Source organism: Elephantulus edwardii, unplaced genomic scaffold (genome assembly GCF_000299155.1).
Source record: "Elephantulus edwardii isolate Elephantulus edwardi_28Jun2011 unplaced genomic scaffold, EleEdw1.0 scaffold00171, whole genome shotgun sequence".
NCBI classification, from domain to species: domain Eukaryota; kingdom Metazoa; phylum Chordata; class Mammalia; order Macroscelidea; family Macroscelididae; genus Elephantulus; species Elephantulus edwardii.
Genome location: NW_006399921.1, coordinates 6,358,892 through 6,383,059, shown reverse-complemented (window position 1 = coordinate 6,383,059; position 24,168 = coordinate 6,358,892). Strand labels below are relative to the sequence as shown.

Below are 24,168 nucleotides of genomic sequence, written 5' to 3'. Positions count from 1 at the left end.
CCAAGCTTGCCAGGGCAGAGATGGAGCTGGCTGGAGTGTCAGTAGCAGCACCAGGGGAGAAGACTAGGGTGGGTGGGGTGGGTGGGTAGCTCCCTAGGGAAGCCTGTGGTAGGGCAGGGCTGTGCCCGTGGGGCACACAGAGTTCTGCCTCCCTTCCCCCAGCACTTGCCATCCCAGAGAGCCTTTGACACCTGGACAGAGTGAATTGGCGTTCTGGTGGACAGGCAAGAGTGGGACTGTGAAGCCTGTCTCTCCCACCCCAGGGCTTTCCCCACTAGTATGCCCTTCTGGAGTGCTGGAGGAGCTGGTGGGCAGGTGGAGGAATTGAGGCACTTTGAGGTGGGGTTACAGAGAGGGCTGGGAGGTAGCCTTCCTTCATTCAACAGCCTGGGAAGCCCAAGTCATGGGTGACTAACAGGGCACCCCAAGTCCCATCCAAGGAGGGGACTCTGCATTCAAAGGGAAGCCTTCTCCAAAGTCCTCCCCTACATCCCAGAATGGGGACCAGGAACATCTGAGCAGGTAATGGACTGTGGCTAAGAAGAAGGTTCTGACTCAGGATCCCTGGCTCCCCCCGCCCCCACCCTTTCTGCTAAGCCCACCACATCTCCTTTGGCACACATGTGTGCAAGGGTAAGTCTCCTCACCCAAGCCCATCGGAGTGTCTTGGGCAGTGCGGGGCTTCTCCCCTGGGACTCCCTTCTCCATGTCTTCTACATGACACTTCATCTTAAACTCTTTGTGGTCCTTCCCTTTTGGGGTCTCAGTCCTGATTTCTATCTTCCCCAGCAGAATCAAGAGTTGGTAGCACTTGATAAATAAGGGAAAAATTCAAGAAACTTCTGTGCTGTAAGAGGCAGTTTGGGGCTAGATCTGAGATCCTAGGGCAGAGGCACCAGAGGACCCAATCCTAGCTGCCCTAGAAGCTTCTAGAGGCTACCCCCACTATCAGCTGGGAAGGGTGAAGAGGTGGTGCAGAGGGTGAACCTTGGGCAGTGTCAGCCTGGGTAAGGCATGTAACCCCAGGGGAGGGCAGGGTGGCCAGGAGTGTGTGTGTGTGTGTGTGTGTGTGTGTGTGTGTGTGTGTGTAGAGAAGTGGATAGGAACTGCAAGCGGAAGACCCCCTGCAGCCCCATCACTATGGGGGCAGATGGGGAGGCTGTAAGAGGTGGGACATTTCAGAGTCTGGCCAACTTAACTCTGTAGGTCAATGAGGGGGGGGAAAAAAAGGCAAATCAACCTCACCAGCAACTAACTGCCCAAGGCCCCAGGTGAGACCTCAGCTTGATCACTTAGCAAACTGGACTCCCCTAGAGGTTTTGACAAACCTCCTCTCCCACCCCCACTTCGGGGGAACGACTGCTGTCTAGACCAAGGGTCCAATCCTGGATGCGTCCGTGTGTGGTAGGGGAATGGACCCATCTCCCTGGGAAAGGAGCAGCAGCATGTTGGGGTGGAGCAGGGGTTTTCTAGGTGGAGCCCCTTTTGCCCTTCACCCGCAAAGAGGAGAATACAAACATATTCCAGTGTTGGGGGCGGGGAGGGCTGGCTCCCCAAACCCTGGAGGGATGCCCAGGAACACAAGACGAGAGCAGGGCTCCCTGCACAGAGGGCAGGCGGGTGGGGCGGGAAGAGAAAGGTACAGCAACACCAAAGCCACAGGTGAACACAACACCATCGGGGCAGGGTGGGGAGTGGGAGGAAATAAAAAACCAAGGCAGGACACGTCCGCCCTGGGCGCCCTCGCTCCCCGGGAGTCCGGGCGGGCTCGGGGCGGCGCCAAGGGTCTGCAGAGCTCTCGAGTGGGCCAGGGGCGCTGGGTGGGGGGCGTGCGGGTGGGGGCTGGGGGAAGTGGGTGCAGACGAGAGGCTCTGGGGGGCAAAGGGGCTACACGTACCACTCCTTCTTGGAAATGAAAGACCCGTCGTTCTGAGAAACCATGTTCTCAGCCAAGTCCAGCTGCTCGGGGTCGTACTGGTAGCCCAGAGTCCGGTCCCCGTAGCCGTCCTGACGGGCCTCGGCCTCATCCACCGTGAAGTACGGCCGTTTGGCGTCCTCGTCATATTTGGGGTGGGGGCCGCCCACCTTGCGGTCACCCCCTCCGCCATCCTCCTCCTCCTCTTCCTCGTAGCTGCTGCCCCCCAGCGGGCCGGCCTTCTTCTCGTCGTCTGAGTCGTCCGGGTACTGCAGGTTCTGCGCCATGGGGGGGTGATGCTGGGGGATGCCCGCCTTGCTGTAGCCGTTGCCGTACACGTGCTTCTTGGTGCTGTAGTCGCCCTTGAAGGTGTGCCGGCGCCGGCGCAGGGCCACCACGATGCCGCCGACCACGATCAGCACCAGCAGCACGCTCCCCACCACGCCCCCAATGATGGCCGTGGGCACCGGCCCTGCGCGCCGCTCGTGTTCCGAGGGAGACGGGGTGTAGGGAAATTCTGGATGAGGAAAAGAGATGGAGGGGGACAGTGTCAGTGCTTGCGTCTGGGGCAGGCGGCAGGGAGACAGGGGAGGAAAGGCTAGGAAGTGGGTGGGAAGCGCCAGGGCAGGCCGTGCCCACGCACCATGAGGCTGAGCGGCGTCGGTCCTGAGCCCCCAGACCCCTCTCCAGCAGCCCCTCGGAGGCACAATGGTGGTATGTGGAGCCAAAGGCCGAAGAGAGAGGCAGAAGAACTGCTTTCCACCCAACTTGCTCCTGGATGAGCTGCCAGCACAGCTCAGCCTATGGAAGGTTCGAAGGGGCATCTGTCAGCACCGTCCTAAACCCCGAGACAGCATGTCCTGCACAACACTGCCGCCATGCAACCTCCCGGCACCCTCCTAGCTAAGCATACCAAAATCTCCATTTAATGAGAAGGTGAGGTTTAGAGGGCTAAACAGCTCGCCCAAGCCACACAGGCAAGGATTCAAGCTTGTGCAAAGTCACCAACATCCAGTGGGCCCTGGGCCCCGACACTTGGCTCTATTCCTGGTTTCCTAGACTCACATTAAGCCTGGAGGGGCTGGGTGCTCTACATCTGATTTTGCTTGCCCCCTGGGCACAGGAAGACGGTACCCTGTCAATCAAGTGCCAAGAAACTAGGGTTGTGGTTCTTGGCTTCAGTCTGGTCCTGCAGGGCAAGGTGTGGTCAGGATGCTGCCAGCAGAAGACACCCAGTATTGCGAGGTGCAGGTTCAGAATGGGCAGGGAAGAAAGTGGGTGTGAAAGCATGTGTGACCCTGCAAAGGCAGTATCCACAAGTACATACAAGAGAACAATGTGGGGCTTACACCTCAGGTCATTGTGTGTTGAATGTGGGTGTACAAATACTTGTGTACTGAGGAGAGAGTGGAGACAAGCAGGCGGGAGAGGTAGCAGGTGGGGGTGGAGAGAAGGCGAAGTGGGCAACCTCTTTTGCTAGTGGGGCTGGTCAGAGTTCTGTTCTGGCCTGGGAAGGGGGCTGAAGTCATTATCAGAGACCAAAGGGGTAAAAAGGGGTGCCAAGGCAAGGCTAGGGGAGGTGGTTCCCAGCATTACCACAGGGGGGCACCGGAGACCATGGCCTGTGGCTGGCCTTGAGTCCAGGTCAGCAGGTCTTGAGGGCAAGCCCACAAGCTAATCAGAATGTTTCTCCCCTCTCTCTCCAGGCCAAGGTAGAAGGCTAAGTTTGGGTATATGTTCCGGCCCCAGGGAGCCCGTTCCTGCCAGCTCACTCCCTGACTCAGCATCACTCACTTCATCAGAACTCAGCTCCTCCTAGCAGCCCTTCCCCTTTTCCCAAAGGTGGAGCTGAGTACGTCTGTGTGTGTGTATGTGTGTGTGATCTGCTTATCTGTGCCAGACTGGGGCAGGGTAGAGATTCTCAAAGAGCCCAGGAAAGGTCTTCCTGGAGTAAAACTCTAGGGCCCAAAGAAGGGAAAGCAGGTTGCCCAAGGTCACGTGACTGAGCTGAGACCACCCAGTGCTTCGTTTCTGGTCATTCCACACACAGGAGTTGGCAAGAGAGAAGCACAACCACTGAAAGCTCAGCTTCCCCCTTGTCACCACAGTGTCCTCCTCACGTGCAGGTCATCGAGCAGCTTCCCAATAAATATGTATTGAATATCCCAATGCCTGGGTACTGACCACCTACTGCCAGAATCGGCCCTGTGGAGCCTCAAGCCTCTCCTGGTTCACCAGGTCCCCATCTGTTTACTGTCTGTAAAGGAGCTGTACACCTGCTTGCTGTGAGGTGGGGGCTGCTGCCTCAAGGCCTGTTCCCCAGGCATCTGGCAGGAATCTTCTTCACTTTCACCCTTCTTGACCCCTCTTCAGTTCTCACTGCAATGCCCTCTATATCTGCCTTCATCCACTCATCCACCCATCCACCTAATTGACAAATATGTACTGAGCATCTATTCTGCTAATCATAGCCTAAATGAGGGCCTAATGCATCATGCAAACATCAGGGGAATGGGCAGGGAAATGTCACAGGAGTGACAAGGAAGGGCACTGTGACCTAGAGAGGGAAACGTTTTCTTGGAGAAGTGAAGTCAAGCCTTGAGGGATGTCAAGGACTTGGGAGAGGCCAAGAGAAAAAACAAAGGTTTTAGGTGGAGGGAACCAGCCTCAGACTAGGATTTCTTCCCTTTCCTGAGTATTGCCTCTGGCTATAGTGCTGAGCCTTCTTGGTGGTTCTGTTATTTCCATGGGGCCCTGTATTCAGGTTTTGAAGTTTTATTCTATGTTTCATGGGTTACTTTTATCATGGAGTCTCCGAACCATCTCAAGTTTGGACCTTACTCAATGCTGGGATTTTCTCTTCCCAGACGGGCATAATTTCCCAAATTGTAGTCTTAACCATTGGTTCAGAGATCAGCAAAATATGGTCAGATACATTTGGGATTTGTTGATTTAAACAAAGTCTCACAGTCCTTCCTGTGTACACCAACCTGGGAAAGGGATACACAAGATTGACTATGTCTTAATGTCATGCTTGGAAAGGTAGAGGGAGGGTCAGTGAAAGAGGAGACAACCTTTAATGAGATAGAACGACACAGTGACTGCAGCACTGGGCTCAAGTATGTCGGAGATGAGGTGGATGGCACAGGATAGGAGAGGATTCAGATCTGTTGTTCCTAAGAGTTGTACTCGACTTACCATCACATCACAATACCTGCTTTGGGCATGAGCTCTCTTACTACTTCCAGGGCCACCTTACCACAGGGCAAATATTCAGGGGTACTTTGAAAAACTCTTCTCTAGTACACCCTCGATTGGAATTCTCATCACCACCTAAAATCCAGCCGTTCCAACCTGCTTTACCACCTTTTCGCTAAAGCCTACCTACCACTGATACCCCTATTTGTTCAAAAGGGCCTCTGCACCGTTAATGATTCCCTCTACAGTGACCAGATTAATTTTCACTATGGAGACACTGCCACTTCCTTTGACTATCAATGACTCCCCACTGCCTGCTGGACGAGGGCAGTCTGGCCTTCAAATCTTCTTATCTAACAATGTTGTCTTGGGTTTGGCCAGCTCTCTTTTCTTGCTATCCAAGTCGATTCCTTACCGCCTTTGCTCATGCTGTTTGCCTTGCCAGGGACGCCTTTCCTCTCGCCTCCTGCCTATTTCAATTCTTCAGTCCTTTCTTCACACAGTTTTTTCTTCTCCAGCTCACACAACCTTTTTCTCTTTTAATTTTATTATTTTTTCCTACTAATGGTCTGTACCTTTCATTCTGGTTTAAGCAATTGCCAGTGCAATACCAACAACCATATGCTGACAGGCTCCAGAAAAGCCTGTGATAAAAACACCCTACGATAAATGCAAACTAGGAGCTACCACGTTTAGATCTGCTCCTGCTGTGTTTTGAAATGGAAGCAGACTGAAGTTCTTCCCATCCTCCAAAATGAGAGGCTTAGAAGTGGCAGCCTCGTGACAACAATTTAGTGAGCTACAGCTATGTACACTGCAAGTCCCATTATAGTCTCTGGTGGTCTAATAAGAAGGAGTTGCACTGCCATCCTAAAAGCACCCAGTTCAAATCCACTTACTGCTCTAAGTGAGAAAAATGGTTCTCTCCTGTGCAATTTATTGCCTCTGAAAACTCACTGGAGGATCACCTATGAGTTGGTTCCAACTCGACAGTACACAAAACCAACATTATTTCAGGGAGCTCTGGTGGCCTAGAGATAAGAACCTGTGCTCCCAATCAAGGCATATGGTTCTAATCTATCAGCTGTTCCGTGGAAGAAAGATGTGAAGTCTCTTCCTTTAGGATTATGATTTACTGCTTCTGACTCATTGAGGGGGTAGCTCTCAGTTGGTTCTGACTTAATGGCAGTGAACTGCAACAACATAGTTACTTCTGTAATTTTTGTGACAGCAGAGACCCAAATAGAAAATGCAAGCTCTTTTATGTCATACATTACTGGAGTGAGTATTTTGGACTCCCCCAATTATACTATGGTCAAGTTTATTTACTCTATTACCTTTATCATGTGTCCCAAACTACTCTCTAAAAATTCTACTTCAAAACAAACCTAGGACTCATCTCCTTTACTCCACCCTGGTCCAAACTACCATCATTTGGATGATTACACATCAGTCTACTTTGAATCCAGCAGCTTGTTAAAATCTAAGTCACATCATACAGGTTCTCTGCTCAGAACCCTCCAATGGCTCTCCCGGCTTCACTCAGAGTAAAAACCCAAATTTGTGGAGCTTAAATTGATCTGTTGTCCCTGCCGCCATGTCTGACTGCATCCTTACCTTCCACCCAGCTCCCTCCATTCCAGGCACACCCTCACTTCCGGGCCTTTGCACTGGCTGTTCCTCCCTAGGAAGGTGCTTCTCCGGGAGTCCCATGCCTTTCTCCCTCATCTCATTGAGGGCTTGTCTCCAATGTCGTTTAAACTTCCCAAGATCCTCCATTTAAAATGATGTCCCTCATCCCCATACCTGACCTCCTCCCACTTTACTCTTCCTTTCTCATATCATTTATCACTTTCAAAATGATGCCATGATTTTGACAAGGTATTCTGCCTAGTATTTGTCTGCATCTGTGTTACAATATAAGCTCCAAAAGGACAGAGGCTTTGCTTTGTTCACTTATACAGTCCAAGAATACGGTGGCCTACTCAGGCAGGAGCTGTGCTACTCATCAAAAAAAGGGATGTGGTTCGAATCCATCAGCTGCTCTGAGGGAGAAAGATAGACGTTCTCTCCTGTGCTATTTGCAGCCTCTGAAAACTTGCCTGAGGGTCAGCTAGGATGAGTCAGGTTCTGCGTGGATGGCAATAAGTCTGAGTTTTTTTGAGGTTGTCTGGCACATGAGAGCTCAATAAATACTTGTTGGACAAAAGAACAAATTCTCTAAATGCAAGGCTAGATTTCTGAGGTGAACCTTATTCTAGGCAGAGCAAGTATCAGGAGACACTCAATAAATGCATGCATGAGCACATAGGGGAAGCCAAGAACAATCTCCGTTCACTGGAGCTGGTGGTAGAAGCAGAATGGGGGTTTGGGGCCAGGTTATCCTATGCCCCCTTCTCCTCCTCCTTAGTACTAATTTAAAATCCTAAAGAGATTTACCCTTCCCTTGGGGTCTTTCAGGACCAGTGGGGAACCTGGTCTGTTTTGACTACCGCAGAGTTAGGACTGTCACGAGGCAGAAGAATGGCTGAGTTGAGGACACCTGCCTTGCGGCTTCAGAATGAGGATTCCGAGTGAGGCTTTGGAAGAAAGGACTAGGTGTGGGGAACTATCCACAAACAGAGGGGCCTGCTGGTGGGGGATGGATGGTACATCCTCCCTCACTCCTCCACCAGCTGTCATATTCTGCCAGCAGTCCTGTCTCTGTGCCAGCAGCAGAGCCTCAGGGCCACAACTGGGTGAAGGACTGGCTAGTGGGGTCATTGGGCTGTTGGCATGGGTCCACACTGCTCCCTCTCATAAAGCGGACAGATGGACACCCTGGATCCTGTTTCTGAAGCATTACAGTCTTCCCTCTGGGATTCCAGCCTCGCAGGAACTCTGCATTCCTTGGGCCTCTTGTTCCCTGATGGAGTTGTGGAGGGGGTGTCACGGAGGAGGTAGGGGCTGATGCAGGGCTTTGACAGGATCTTAGGTAGAGCTGTCAGGCTAGGGTGTGGAGTTTTGATATCTAGAAGCCAGGGCAAGTTTGTAGTCAAAGAAGGCCTGGGGCTTCCTGAAGCAGGAAATGCTCTCTTCTCCAGTGTGGGAATCTGAGGAAACTACACTTCCCAGTGTGCAGTGCGGCCATTCACTGGGAGGGTGGGAAGGCGTGAGGTCAAATTCTGAAAGCCCTCTCCTTGGCCCTCCTGCAGCTGCAGCAGCTGTGCTTGGCGTTAGACCATCAGGGAAGGGCAGGGCCTCGTCAGGCTGGAGGAGAACAGAATCCTCCCAGAGGCACCACCGCAGCTGTGCGCTCAGACTCATTTGTCTGCTAGGAGGAAGGCGCGCTGGCTCAGGGCACAGCCACAGGCTCCCGTTTGCACACCCATGCACAGTCACAGGCATGTACCCTTTCTGAAGGATGCTGTCCTTGAAGGCCCACAACCTTGTCTGAACTGAAGACTCCAGTTTGATGGATACTTCACTTTCCTTTCCAGTAAGGGACAGATGGGTTTTGAGGTTTCTCTAGGAAATGGGAATTGGGGCAGTCACTCTGCATCCCTGTAGCCTTCCTGCCTTGCTTGTTGGGGTCCTGCGTGTAGATGAAAGCTGGGTCCTGGCCAGAGAGGCCTGGATACTATTCTCTGACACCTCCAGTCAGCCCCAGAGTTAGCTGCTGCCTCATTGGGCTTCTTTTGTCTGGTCAAGGCCATACTCGGAGGCATCCCTTTCAGCCTTCAATACAGCACACTCCTCTGCCCCGGAAGAAGGGAGCGGGTTTGTACTGTGACTCCTGGGTCAAATTACTCTTTGACATAAAGGCTGCTGAAGTCTCTTAAATGGTTTTTGATAGGCTCTGGGCACCTTGAAAATATATGCACAAATCTACTGGGGTTGTCTTGCCCTTTCTCTTACTCCTACAGGCTGGGCCTGCACTGCTTGCTGGGCAGCCCCTAGGCTGGTGTCTCGGGGTTGGCTGGACCCCTAACCCACACAGCCTCATGATTGCTCTTCTCAGCTAAGAGCCCTTCAGAATCTCCTCACTGCCAGCAGAACAAAGGCCTTACTTCTCCAGCTATTTTCCTTTCATAAGGGTCCTGGTCCGGGAACCGTAACCTTCTACCCTTGTCCACTCAAGTACCTTCTCCTCCAAAGCTGGTCTAGATTCTCAGCCAGGGCAAAGCCCAGTACTCACACACTGCCCTGCATTTGTGCTGGCTTAGAAAGCTCAGCACTCAGTCCCTCATGCTCACCTGCGCTTCCTGTATGTGTTGCTTCAGTTCCTGTGCGGGACCTGGGCCCAGAGAAACAGGAGCCAAAGTGCATGCATACAGCCCTGCTCCGTGTGTCTGCTCGGCCACACCCGTTTCTTCAACGAGTCCTCACTAACCACCTTCTTTGCCCCCTGCCCAGGCTGCTCTTCATTTCCCTCTCCCAAGGCGCCCAGGGCAAAGCTATTACCCGATCAGATGGTCAGAATGAAAAATTGAATTTCCACTTATCTGTCTTGCTCATGCATTCCATACGGATGAGTGGGGCTTGGTGTTCTGGGCTTGGTGGTGCCCTGTAGCATGCTCCCACCCCTCTCCAAGAGAATATGGCAGGCATGAGCCCGTATAGGTTGAGGGCTCTGAGCCTGGCTGCTGCTCAGAAATTGCTCATAAGCACAAGAACAAACAATCCTAAAAAGGACTTGGCTAGCTGACTCCTCCTGGGAGGAGGGAGTGCTGGGAGACCCTCCCTCGAGAGGGCAGCTACCAACACTGGGCCCATCAATGATTCAGTAAGCATTAGGCTTCTTAGGTTCCTGCCTGTCTGGGCTGTCTATGGACTCACTCTTATAAGATATCTAACCACCCAAAGTATATGTGTCTCCAGAAGGTTAAAGACCTTATACAAGTGAATCCCCCAAATTCTGCACCCACAAATGCACCTCATCCAATTCTGTGCTTTTGTAACTCTCTTCCACCTTAAGCTCCTGGTGATGTCTGGACCATCTGTCCTGTTCACACCACTACCATGATGTTCCACTGCAGGCACAACAGCACAATGCCACCACCACTGAGCCCTGACCACCGATACCATTGTGCGAACCACTGTAGCAATGATCCGCTAGGACACAGCCCACCTGACAGCTGGCTCCTCTTGCTCCCTTCTTTCTCTCTCTGTCACCTGGTCCTAGGAGGTAGCCCCCTTCCATTTCCTCTCCTCCTGGATCTGATGTGGCCCCCTGCATGAGCCACGCTGCATTCACATCACCCTGTATCCTAACCTGTGGAGGAGGATGCCTGGCTTTCCCGCCCCTGCCCTACCTCTGGGGCTGGGCAGCACCACTTAGCCCCATAAGCTTGGTGGAGCCTGTGGCCTGTCGTCAGATGCTGGGAGTAGGATTAACAGGAGAAAGTGGCCCTTGGTTTTCTTGGCTCCTCCCTGATTTCCCAACGTGCAGTTTCCTAGAGAGCTAAGGTGACAGTGGGGATGTGGTGGTGATGCTGATTCACCATTAGGGGGATGAGACCTCCATGCAGTGGGGCTTGCTACAATGCTGAACGGTGGATGTGTACTTTGCATGTCTATCTCCCTGCGCAAGCACAAGAAGCCTGAGATAAGTATAATTAATTTCATATTATAGATTAGAAAGCTGAGGCTCAGAGACATGAGGAATTTGCTCAAGGCCACACAGCTAGGATGAGCCAATATGTGAACACAGGCAGGCCAAATCTGTGCCGGCCCCTTACTACGCTGTCTCCCTATGGGGTCATTATGACTTCTCCGAATGAGAATATCCCCCTGCTTTGCCCACCTCATCTGCTCTGCCCCTGGGTCAGGACTCGGGCTTTTGCTGAGTTTTGCTCCAAATTTCTTCAGGTGTGGGAGAAGCCTGATTTTCTTCTTCACCACAGCTTATCAAGCTGTCAAATGCCTCAGCCCCAAGCTTACCACTTTCTACTCTCGTCAACAGTCCCAGAGCCAAGAAAACAGTAAAAGATGCCCTCAGTCCAGGTGGGGGAGGTGACAGAGTGTCCCTGGGACAGCTAGATCTAATCCCTGGACAGCTCTGGTCCTCCCTTTCTGGAGTTGTGCTTTGAATATACCCATGAACGAGACACAGGCTCCCAGCTAATGAATTCCCAGGACTTGCCCACGCCCTACAACTGGAGCCTGGTAACCACTACCCAAGTTCAAGCAGTCCTGAGCCTGATCAACACATCCTCGAGGCCCTTCTCTATACAGACAATCATCCTCCAGTGTTAACCCCTGACTTCATGAGCAGCACAGTGCCACTTCCTGTCCTTGGAGGGTCCTCCTATTCTTCATCACTCTGCAATTCATATGGTGTTACAATCTTAAAGATACTCCCTTCTCTGGTGGTGAAACTATGATAGTAGTTACCCCTCTATTGACTTGTTTTGATCTTCTCATTAATAGTGAGGAGAGTTGTTATTAGGCATCATCAAGTCCGTTCCAACCCACCGCAACCTCTTGTACAACAACCTGCAACACTGTGTTAGCCTCACAACCTCTGCCATGCTATATAGTTCACAGTCTGCAGCCACTGTGTCAACCTGTCTCATTGAGGGTCTTATTATTTTTTTTTCCCCCGACCCTCTACTTCAGCAAGAATGATGCCTTTCTTCAGGGGTCCTTGATAATATATCCAAAGGATGTAAGATGAAGTTTTGCTACCTTGGCTTCTAAGGAGGATCATGGTAAGACCAGTTTATTTGATTTCTGCCAGTCCACTATCTAGTCAATACTCACTGCTGACACCCTAACTCAGAGGCATCAGTGGACTTTCAGTCTTCTTTAGTCATTGTTCAGCTTTCACGTGCATATGAAACAGCAGAAAACACTTTAGCTTCGGTCAGGAGCACCTTAGCCCTCAAAGTGCTATCTTGCTAACACTTTTTAAAAGAGGTCTTTTTCAGTATGTTTGCCCAATGCAAAACGACACTGGATTTCACGACTGCTGTTATATGGTCGTTGATTGTGGATCATCCTTGACAACTTTAGTATTTTCTGCTTACACGATGTTGCCTACTGGATTGATTGTGAGTGTTTCCATTTTCTTTATGTTGAAAATATAATCCATACTAAGGCTTTGATCTTCATAATTAATCACTTCAGGCCCTCTTTGCTTTCAGCAAGCCAGGCTGTGCCATCAGCATATAGCAGTTTGTTTATGGATCTTCCTTCAATCCTGATCATGGATTCTTCATGTAATCCAGTTTCTTGGATTATTTGCTCAATATCCAGATTGAATAAGTATGGTAAAAGGATACAACTTGCACACACTTTCCTAATTTTAAACCACACGATATTCCTCTGTTGTCTTTGAATGACCGCCTCTTGGTCTATGTACAGGTTCTGCATGAGCACAAAAAAGTGTTCTAGAAATTCGATTCCTAACAATGTTATTTATTATTTATGATCCATACAGTCAAATGCTTATGTATAGTCAAAAGTCATCGGTAAACATCTTTTTGGCATTCTTTTTCAATCAAAATCTATCTGACATCAGTAATGATATCTCTCATTCTATGTCCTCTGAATCGAGCTCAAATTCTGGTAGTTTTTCAGTCGGTGAATTGCTGCAATTATCTTTTAACTTGCAAAATACTCCTTCTTTGTGATAGTAATGATATGATAATTTCTGTATTCTGTTGGGTTACCTTTTTTTGGACTGGGCACAAATATGGATCTCATCCAGTCAGTTGACCAGGTAAGTTGCAAAGTTCGTAACAGACGAATGATGCTAATGATGAGAGAGCACTGGCCATGTGCTAGGTAGCTGACCTATTATTTATAATTCTGACAACAGCCCTTCAGGGCAGATCATAGAATGCTCATCATAGAGGAGAGGGCTTGTTCAGTTTCACCTTTGACACTGAAGTGTATGGCCCTTTCACATCCCAGGTGAAGTCTTCTGGAACATCAGAGCCCTTGTACTCCCTATCCCTTTGGAGATCAGGTGAGAGAACTTCATTATCCACAAGGGCAGGAGAGAAAGGTGCAAGGAAAACAGTCAGCCACAGGGCAGCAGGCACAGCCAATACAGGTTTGGGCTGTCAATCATCCTTGTTTCCCCCCAGCACCCTATGTGAGGTCAGTCCTGCTGTCTGTCCTATGCAGAGTTCTGCTCAGGAATTGTAATAGTGTTTCAAGTAAAGGGTGTCCCTATGCAAACCCACACCAAGCAAGCATCAGTCACATGGTGCTTTCTGTTGGCAGGTCCAAGCCTAGACTCCACCCCTTCCAAACAGCACAGCTATCCACAGCAATAGCTTTTCCCTCCCTCTGTCTGTCTCACTCACAGCTTTAAGCACAGAGAGCTTTAAATGGAGAAAAGAGAAAAGCAAAGCAAGGCTTTCAAATTGTCAGCACTCAAGAAGAAAAAGAGAAATGGGAAGAGGAGAAACAAACTTCTTGGAACAATACAAACAGGTCAAAAGGTGGTAGAGGGCAGGTTGCAGAGGAACTGGGGAGTGGGAAGAAGGTGGGGAGGATGCAGTGTCCTACCTGTGATATTGACCTCCACCTGGCCCGAGCGTGTCCCGATGGGGTTGGTGGCCTCGCAGATATAGGTCCCTGCCAGGCTGTAGTTGATGGGCCCTCTGAAGAAGAGGGTTCTGTTCTGGGCCTCCACACCCTTGGGGAGAGAGCCATTCAGCCTGCAAGGATTTGAGGGACATAACACAGGTTTATCACTTCTGCCTTTCTTCCTGGGCCTGGCTCCCAAAATCAGGGCACCTCCCTGCCACAGGGGGATTCCCGATCATCTCCAGACCGAGGAAGCCTGCCCTGTGGCACCCACTTAGCGCCAAGCCCACCTGGCCTTGTGGACATAATAGACTTGTTGGAAGGAGTAAAAGCAATAACAAACACAAAAATAATCTTGCATTTGGTGGTTTTACAGTGTTTTCCTGTTTGATCCTCATAATATTAACATGTAAGCAGGACAGGTAGGGGCTGGTTTGACTTAACAGATGAGAAAGCGGAGATTTAAGGCCAAAGAAACACAGCTGGAAAGTGTCATAGTTAGAGCTTTAGCTAGATTACCGAGCCCAGCCTGACTCAGTGCTCTTTCTACAACTCCTGGTTCCTGGTGTTGGCCTTTGGACTGGTAAGACTCTCCTGGGTAGCCCGTTACAAATACAGATGTCTCTGTCTCAAGAGCAGATCGACTGGACCAGAATGTTTAAGACACTCCTGGAAATAATTATTTTAACAAGCCACTTGGGTGGCTGAGACGTATTTTGTAGCATCCCATGCCACTATCTGTGATTCTTGCCAGGGCTATTCTTCACATGAGGAGTGTCCTGGGAATTCCCTGAGGACTAGGGATGCTCTTCTCTCCTCCTGACCCTCAGTATAAAAAAGCTGGACCTGGTAGCCCCTCAGTCCCCAGTGTTGACACTGGCAAGTGGGCTCTGCCCATTGCACTCTTGCAAATAGATTGTAGGGTGGGCTGGGGACCACAACTTTCTGGAAAAAGTGTAGTCTTGTTCTAGGCTGCCAACTTCTGACCACCACTGAATTTTCTTCTTGGCTTGTGCCATACTCCTGTCCCCTGGGTGTTCTACTTAGCTCTTCTCTGAGAATAACTGTGGCTGAGCTCATTGGAGCTGGCTGGACCTCTGAGGGCCAGGTCCAGAGACGTGACGTCCAGGGGAGGCAGAGAGAAGGGGAGAAAGCACTCTATGAGTGCCAATATCTAGGCTGATGGCTTCCCTCTCCCCGAGAATCTGGGGGTGCTGAAGGGAAGGAATAGGAACAAAGAGAGATCTGGGATGCTCCAGAAAGCCAGTCTCCCTGGGGACACCTCGGTAAAAATAAATACTGGGGGCTGAGGTAGGAGTGACTCAGCCTGAATCACCAAAGGGAAATGATAAAATTCTTCATTAAGGAGAGGAAGAGTGGCAGATCAATGGAGCCCCCCGGCACCCACTGACCCTGACGTGTCAGACACAGAGGTGTGGGTGGAGGGCCTCACATCTTTTCCTCTCTCCTCACTGCAGTGCCTTCCCATGACCTGTGTGGTACTCACGTGGTCCAGTGGTACTCAGTGGCTGGAGGGTTGGCATCCACTCTGCATGTGAGCTTCACGTCTGTCCGCTGGAGGTACCAGTTCCCATCAAACCCCTCAATCGTCACCTCAGGCTCGTCTGTGGGGCAAGGGATGATAACATTTGAAGACTGTGAGGTCAGGAGAGCAGGACTTAGAGAAAGGGACACTTAGGCAGAAGGGAGGGAAGGAAGCAGGAACATGGAAATAATCAGGAAGAAAGGGAAGAGTGCAGAGAGGCAGCAGAAGCTCAAAGGAGAAGCCAGAATGAGAAAAGAGAAGAGAAGACGAGAACAGGGAGGGAGGACAGAGAGGCAGATGGGAAAAAGGAGGAGAGGAGGAGGGAAGGGATGACCCGTGCGAGTGGGTAGTGGGAGAGACACCTGGGACAAGGTGCTTCCCAACACCTCCTCCCCAGCTGGCTCCTTGACCACTCACACTGTACGTTGAGCGTGAGGCTGTCTCTGAAGCGCTCCGTGTGGTAGTTGACAATACAGGCCAGCGACTGCTGGTGAGCTTCCCGGCTGGGTACGAGGCGGTAGCGGCTGATGACAGTCACTGTGCCATTGGGGTTCCGGATCTCCTGGTACTCGGCCTCGCCCTTTAGCCGCGTTTCCCAGGTTACCAAGCTGGGAGGCTTCCCGTTGGCTGAGGTGCAGGTGGCCACCAGAACCTTGTGGTCCTGTCCCTTCTTGGCGCGGAGCACTGCCTGGGTGCCCTCGATCCAGTTGGTGGGTTTGGCTATGGAGAACCAGAGAGAGCCTTGGGGCCAGCCCTACTGACTCACTGGAGAGGTACAGGCCATCCTATCTATTGAACTCCTTCTCTTAGCTGTGTGTCACCGAAACCTCTTCCCAGAAATTCTTCCCAGACATAAAGGGCCTAGGCTGTCCTTCCCACTCTGCAACTGCACTCCCTTTTTTTCCCCAACAGGTTTTCTTTGAGTCTTGGCATGCTCACACCATTATTTGCTGCAGCTCCTCTCCTTACTTGGTGTCTGATGCCTCTATCTGCTGCCAGGCCATGTATAAAATGTCTCATGCATGATAGTGCTCCAACCTAAATACTGATCCTCAGCTTTGTCCAGAGCCAAGGTCCAGCCCCACATCCCTAGAGAACGGTGGCTAGAAGGGGCTGGGAATGTAATTTCCAGAGCTGTGGAACCTTGCCCACCTAAGGTGAATGAATGTCTGGGGCTAACAGGGAACATTCTGAGATGGCCAAGCCCCCATGTTGCTAGAGAAGGGAGTGGACCCTCCTGTGGTTCACTGGTGCATGGCCCACCCTGAACAAGCAGGTCGGGAGGGATCCAGGACGGCTTACCCATGACAGTGAGATTGAGCTGGCTCTCACGATTGCCCTTTGGGAAGGTGGCAAACTCGCAGATGTAGACGCCCTCATCCTCCAGCTCTAGGCGGGAGAGGCGGATAGTGCCATCGGTGAAGGAGGGCTGGAGGAACTCCACGCGCTTCTGGTAGGGAGGCAGCACAGAGATCCCCAGGACTGGATTGTAAATGGCCACGTTTTGCTTGGAGCCATTGGTGAACTTCTGCCACGTGACCTGGGTGATCTTCACGTTGGGGAGAGGGTTGGCAAAGCTGCAGTGCAGGACCACATCGGTGCCGATGAAGCCGTACATGGAGTCGTTCACCTGGACCACCTGGGCGGACGCACCTGGATGGAGAGACAGGCAGGGATGGTCAGCACGAGCCTGACCTCCATCTCTCAACACTCCGTCCTCTTGCCTTTTTTCTCTTATAGCAGTCACTGCTTTCCTTCTGCTTATAAAAATGATAACTGCTTATTGTAAAAACTATAGACGCTCTGAGCAATGTTGAGAAGTATCAAGAAGAAATATCAACCCATGATCCCACCCTTCAGTAGCAGCACTGATAATCTTGTAGGCTTGTAGCCTTTACTCCCCACCCCCCGCATCTATATAACCATTCCACCACTCTCAAAGTTGCTGGTCTGTTGCTTTGAAGCTGGACGCTATGCCAGTGGCAGATCAAATACCAGCAGCGTCGCCCTCTGTAGTGGACAGGTTTCAGTGCACTGAGACACACTTAGAAGATCTAGAAATCAGCTTTTGAAAACTCAACTGTTGAAAACTCTTGATGACCACAGAACACAGAACACAGATATGGAACAAGCCCCTGGACTGGAAGACTCTCACAGTGGGTGCAGCAATAAGCATTAAGATGGGGTGGGAAGGGACAGCACTGTGCTCTATTTGTACATAAAGCTGCCATGACTTGAAGCTGACTCAGGGGCAGTTAACAACAAAAACCATATAACCATCTAGTATTTTGTTTCTTAGTACAATCAGAACCATACCGATAGGTTTACGGACTGCAGGTATGCTGCTTCTTTATTTGGTACTACTAGGTTATAGTAGGGAGCTCTGGTGACCCAGTGATAAGAAGCTGTGCTGCCAGCACAAAGGTAAACAGTTCAAATCCACTAGCTGCTCCAAGGGAGAAAGATGGGCAATCTCTTCCTGTGTGATTTACTGCCTCTGAAAATCTGCTGGAGGGTCAGCTATGAGCCTGCCTATGATTTGACAGTACCCACAAACACCACTATTCTAGAAATAAATGCCTTTCCATCTCAACAAATATGTAATCCACAGCTTTCATTTTTAATGAGGGTAGAACATACTGCTTTCAGTTACAGCTCAGTCAAGGGGCTGGGGCCTGCTTTGCCTCTTTTGGCCTCAGTCCCCTCATCTGATAAATGGGGCGGATAATCAGCCCTCCCTGCTCACAGGGTTGCTAGGGAAACCAAGCGGCATAATGAATGAGAAAGTACGTCAGAAGGCTAAGTGAACGTGCGGTGAACAATGACAGATACCATTGCCCTCACTTCTTCTCCTCGTGGTCCCAGACAGAGAGAAGGGGGCTCTACAAGGCTCTGCCTTCGCTGACTGCCGTCCACCTTCACAATCATGTCTAAATGCCTTAACTTGGCCTTTGATGTTTTCACTCATTAGAGCCCTGCCTTTTCATCCACGTCTCTCCTCATGCCACTTTCCAACCATATCATCAGCCTCTTCTGGGAACATGTCATGTTCTGTTTCCTTCCCCAGCCCTCTTCCCAATTACTCAACCATTGTTTTCTGAATGGCTTCTTCTCCACTAGGCACTTGGGCCATATCAGTGAGCAATTGCATCCCAGTCCTTCCCCAAGGCACACAGTCTACTGGGCAGTACTTCTGGGTTCCCACATGTTCCCTGAGCCCAGAAAGCTCCTGCTCCGCCTGTGGACATGCCCCAGCCACACCTCTGTTATGGCTCCCTCCCTCCTTGAATTTGGTTATTTGCAAGTCTGGTTATGGCCCCACCTCTGTGGCAGTGTGCACATCTTTTTCACCTCTATCCCGTGTCCAGCATCACATCTGGCGCATAGTAGGTGCTCTGTAAGTATTCACTGCCAGACAAGAGCAGTGAAAAAGCCAAGACGGTATTTGCAAGATAAGAGTTAAGTGATCAATGGTACTGAATGAATAAACTCCACCAGGTCTCCCCGTGACTGCCCAATCCCGATTAGAATGTCTTCTGCTGAGCTTCTTGAGCATTTTTGAACTTGACTCAGCTCCCAATCAGGAGGCTGCATGCAGCACAGCCCCAGCTCACCCCAGAGGCCTGTGAGCTCCCCTTAAGCTGTGTCCTTGGTTATGCATTTGCACACTTTGAGTCCTGGATACTTTACTCAGTTTATGGAGTGCCATCAATAATATCAATAATGCCAGGCCCTATACTGACCCAGAGGCGGGGGCACAGCCTAAATGGTCTCCCCATTAGGGAAACTGGGATTCAAGAGTAGGATGGGCTGGGGATCAAGGCTGCTTGCTCAGAGGACTCCAAAGCCTGGGGTCATAAGCTTTGTCTTGCCCTGGTCATGGTCTTAGCTTCTGTGCCCAAGATGCAGTAGGAACTCAATACTTGATGCATAAATAGATCTTGAGCCCTGCCAAAGCAGTCCCTGGTCATCCTTTAAAAGATTCCTAGCTGCCTGACAACCCCCTTCTCCAGACTCTTCACACTCACACAGTCTTCAAGCTGGTCCCTCCTGAGAGGGATAGTGTGCACTGCTGAGCTGGATCAACTACGGTGGAAGAAGCTGCCGGGAGCCAGGAGAGCTGGGATCTAGCCTGATTCCGCCTTTAGCTTGCCTGACCCTGAACATGAGACCCTGGCCAGTCATTTCCTTTCCCAAGCTCCACTCTCCTCATCTGTCCAATGATGTTCCACTCTCAGTGGGCCCGCTGGCCTAACTGTCCAAGCCCCACCCTCACACTGCTCCCCAGTGAAGTCAGTGGGCCAGGCAGCCCAGCATTCTTGCTGACTGGCTGGTGGCAAGCAGCGAGCGACACTTAGGTGCTCCATGGCAGGCTAAGTGGGTGCTCTCCACCCTTCCCCCCAGACTGCTAGAGGCTGTTCGGGCTGAGATAATGTGGGCATAATTGGGGAACTTTCGACACACAAAGCCAGGAACAGGAAAAGCCAGTTAGGAGGGCTGGGGCCACAGGTGAGAGTGGGGTGGAGGAAGGGTGTAGGTTCCCAGGAGCCATTTGGGATTGGTGCCAGGGTGGGGTGGGCCTGCTGTGGGACCCTCTAGAACCCTGCCTCCTTTCCTCGTCCCCTCACAGGTGTGGGGACAGCCTGGTCCAGGCCCTGGCTCACAGACTGATAGTCATTCACTGTCTTCATAATGACCTCACCCCCAGAGCACTGGTGCCAGGAGGGGAGATTGCTGATAGCACTGGGGGTGGGGCGTCAGGGTGCTTTTCCAGGATTTGAGGATTGAAGCACACCAAAGGCCCCTCCTATCTTTCAGTCCCCAGAAGAGGGTAGACCCTCCCCACATGAGCGTGTCCTCCCAGAAGTGCCCCCTGCCCTGTCAGAAAGTGGAAGTGGCTGGTGCTCTGGGCCTCTGCCCTTTGTGTCCAGTGATGGGCAGGCCAGGCGGGCTTGTTAGGACTCAATCCTGCTCTTTCCATCTGCCCACTTCTATTAGCAGCGCCAGGGGAGATAGTGGTGAGCATTAGGAGATCTTGGGGTCCTTGAGGGTACGATTCCCAGAGTTCTGGAACTTGGGATGGTCTGGGAACACTGTTGAGGTCTGAAGACCCAGTCCATCCCCTTTGAGGGTGTAGGAACCTGGAACCCAGGCTTCTGGCCTGGTCTAGATGCAGAGTGGGGGGTGTGGTCCTAGTGCTATGGAGGGGAAATTAAGAGGGAACCCAGGACCAAGCTTCACCCACATATGAGGAGTGTGCACCACCTCTTGTAGGCTTTCATTTGCAGGCTTGGGAAGAGCTGGGATTCGGGGAGGTCTGCTCCTGGGGAGGTCTTTCGGACATCTAACTCCCCTGCAGAGCCCCTGCAATCAATCACTTCTGCCCTGATAACCCCCAAATTGACACTGTGCCTCCCCCACAGTGCCTGAGCGCCTCTCATCCGCTAAGGGCTGCTCCATCTCCACCTTCTTCAGGCACAGCGGGGTTGCTAAGAGCCAGACATCATGGCTTTGCATTCCTCTTCTGCCCTTCATAGCTAATGAGTTAACCTCTCTGTGCCTTGTTTTGCACCGGAGTGAGCTGCACTGCTAATCAAAGGTGGTGCGCCTCCAGCAGTTCAAATCCAGCAGTGGATGTGTAGGGAAAAAGCTGGGCAATCTTGTCAGCCTCACAAACCCATTGGAGGGACAGCTATAAGTTAGAATTGATTATTGTTGTGTACCACTGAGTCAGATCCAATCCATACAGCTGACCCTCTCTCTGGTGGGTTTTTAAAGGCAGTAAATCGCACGGGAGGAGACTGACTGCCCATCCTTTTCCCGCGGAGCTGCTGGTGGATTTGAACCACATGCCTTTGGAATTGCAGCACAGCTTCTTGCCACTAGGCCACGAGAGCTCCCTAGAATTAGACAAAAGCATTTCTTTTTTAAGGTTGGGGCACTAATATCTCTTGAGGACTAACTGAATGAACACACATGCAACTTAGAGAAGTGCATTTAACACAGGTTTAATGTTCAGTAAATATCAGTTTCCACCACCACCACCACCACCACCATCATCATCATCATCATCATCATCATCATCTTTTATCTAAGAAATAATGGGCTGTCTTTCCTGGAACTTCATTCAACAAGTATTTCTTGAACAATCTACTATGACTAGGGATCCTATGGGTGGTACAAATGGCACGGTGTTCAGTAGCTAAGATTTCAACTTATGGCTCTCTGGAAGAAAGGGCTGCTGATCTGCTTCTAAAACCTTACAGTCAGACACATGTTGGGGACACCATGAATTGGAGCTGACTTGAAAGCAACTAATTTTACTGGGTTTTGTTACATGTTGGCCTACTGTTAAGCAGCTACGCTGCAATCCCAAAGGCACATGGTTCAAATCCACCAGCTGCTGTGTGGGAGGATGGGCAATCTCCTCCCAGGTGATTTACTATCTCTGAAACCCCAATGGAGGGTCAGTTATGGGTTGGTTCCGACTTAACGGAATACAACAACAACAACAGGAGGAGGAAGTATGTTCCCCTCTTCCAAGAAGCCCTTCCTGACACTCATTCCTTCCTGCTTAGCTTATGCTTCTGTTACCCCAGCCCCAACAGCATGCAACGTTAACCTGTACCCGTCTGTTTCCCAACACGTGAGCCTAGTCTGTTTCTGGCTGCAAACTCCTTCCTGTACTGAGCAGAGTGCAAGCCCATGTGGGTGCAGGATGGAGCAGGCTTGGCCTTGTTGTGGGTTGACCTTGTCACGTGTGATGCTTGAAGGATTCGAGGCCCCGACTGCTGATTTCCCAAGAACCTAAGACTGGTCCACAGAAGGCACAGTGTCTCTCCTCACTTCAGGCTCCTGAAGAAAAACTTGTTCCAGACGCAAGAACCAGGACCACTAAAATGGGGGCACATCAGAGCCCATATGTGCCATCATTTTACAGAAACTGCCAGAGTCCAAGGGGTTGGGTCACTTGTCCAGTGTCACAGAAATGCAGGACTCAGCCCAGTGTTCTTCCCCTCTGCCTCATAACCGAGGTGGGATCTCTGCCTAACTCCTCTGGGCCTGCTGGGTAGTTTCTTCTCAGGGTCCCCCTGTCCCCTTTGAGAAACAGCTTAAGTATCAGTTATAGCACCATGATCTTCACCCCCACGGCCCATCCAGCACTGGGCTTGGCATGTGCCTGGGTCAAAGGGCTAGAGGCCAGGCTGGACTCCAGCTGAGCCCAGTGACTACTGTCACCCTATCTGTATGTTTCTGGGGAAGAGTGGTGGGGTGGTGCATCCGAAACAGGGACCTGTAAAAACTCTGATTTCGAGAGTCTGCACATTCAGGAGGCTGCTCCATGTGAGCAGAAGGGGCCAAGATGGTGAGAAGCGAAGGATGGGAGGCACCCATGGGTGCATGTGCCCTGGACAGGGGATCTTGCACCGTAGAGGTATGAGGTGCTGCCTACATTCTCCCTGACCACCTTCTGAGACCTAGGATTCAGGATTTAAGGCCCTGGACCCTGGCTTATGTGCCTCAGTTTCCCCATGAGATCTCAGGCTGGGTGGCTCAGGCTGCCTGGGTTCCAGAAGTGCTGAGCCAGCAAGGCAGGCGGCAGGCCGGCCCCCGAGACGTCATGGGCCTGCAAAAGCCCCAGCTCAGCAACAAAACACAAAGGCTCCTCAGTTGTGGCAGACAAACCTGCTCCCCAAGGCCCTGCCCACCTGCCCTGCCCGCCATCGAGCTAATCCGCCAGCCAGTGCCACAGGTTCCCACGCAGTGGGGTGTGGCAGAGAGTGGGGGCACTCTGCTCCCCTCACACCCACCCTGAGCTTGTTCTTTCTGCCCCTCTAAATCTCAGACCCCTCTCCCCTGCAAAGCAGGCTGGGACTGGGCATACGTAGGCAGGTGAGAAGGCGTGCCCAGGTGAGATGAAGACCGCTGGATTCCTGCACCAGATTCTGACCTCATACATTGCTCCGTCCTCCCCGAGCTCCAGGGTGGTCTGCAAGCATGGCGTGGGTCACCTTTTCCTGCATCTAGGCTGTACTGTCCCTCCCTTCCCTTCCCTGACCCCCTGTCTGTTGCCCTCAGGTAGGAGTAAGAGCAGCAGGGCTGTCCTGGGACAATTCAGGGGGGTGCATGTATTTGTGTTAAGGGTGTGTATGTATTTGGTGGGGACTATGGTACCCAACAAAGGTCTCTCTGAAGTCAATATCCTTGAGGACCCACCTCTAGGGCATTCCAGGATGTGACCCCAACCCCTCCAGGAACTGGCAGGAAAAACATTAAGACGTCCGGTGAGAAACTGGCTAAGCGGTAAGTGGCAATGACTCACCCACTGGGGGGCCTCTAGCCGAAACCCTGCTGACTCAGTACAGTGACCTAAAAGTTTGAGGTCCTCCTCCTGCACAGCTGCTTCTCCAGTGTCAGCCCCCTGGCTGGCTGGCTCGCCACTCTCTGCTGCCAAGCCTGGCTCTACCTGGAAGAGGGTGAGATTAGGAGGAATCTTCTCACCAGGGTCCCTCCTGTGGGAAGGCTTTTGCCAACTGGTGTCACCTGGACCTATCACCTGCCAGCCAGAACCCACACTTCACTAAAGTCCTTTGAACTTGTCCTGTCTCGTATCTATGCCCGAGGCATATCTCCCTATTAGTCCAGCAGCTCCCCAAGTGCCAAAGCTGTACCTCCTGTTTCCAGACAACTCTTGACACACAGGATGGGGTCTAAGGGGACTAAAGCTAGAGGGCCTGGTGAGATGAGAGGCATCCTTGGTCCAGGTCTGCCCCAGCACCTCCAGCTCCCCCAACACTGGGGCTAGGGACCAACTAAATGGTCCAAGGGCCAAGTTGCAGTGGGATCAGTGCCTGCTGGGACAGTGCCAGGTGTCCTGGAGCCTTGGGCCCCCTCCACATCTTCCCTGCCAGAAGAAGTGATAACATCCCATGATCCCACAGACAGGGGCTAATTGCTACTGTCCGAGCCCAGACGCCTCCGCCTC

General features: G+C 51.5%; 1 protein-coding gene across 1 annotated transcript; it reads right to left on the bottom strand.

Moving 5' to 3' along the window:
* Positions 1–1,887: 1,887 nt before the first annotated feature.
* On the bottom strand, positions 1,888–22,907 carry PVRL1 (poliovirus receptor-related 1 (herpesvirus entry mediator C)). The gene is made up of 6 exons (XM_006895637.1): positions 22,892–22,907; positions 16,485–16,835; positions 15,600–15,902; positions 15,144–15,261; positions 13,616–13,767; positions 1,888–2,432 (listed from the first exon to the last, which is right to left on the bottom strand). The coding sequence occupies exons 1-6, from the start codon at positions 22,905–22,907 to the stop codon at positions 1,888–1,890; spliced, it is 1,485 nt and encodes a 494-aa protein (XP_006895699.1).
* Positions 22,908–24,168: the final 1,261 nt, after the last annotated feature.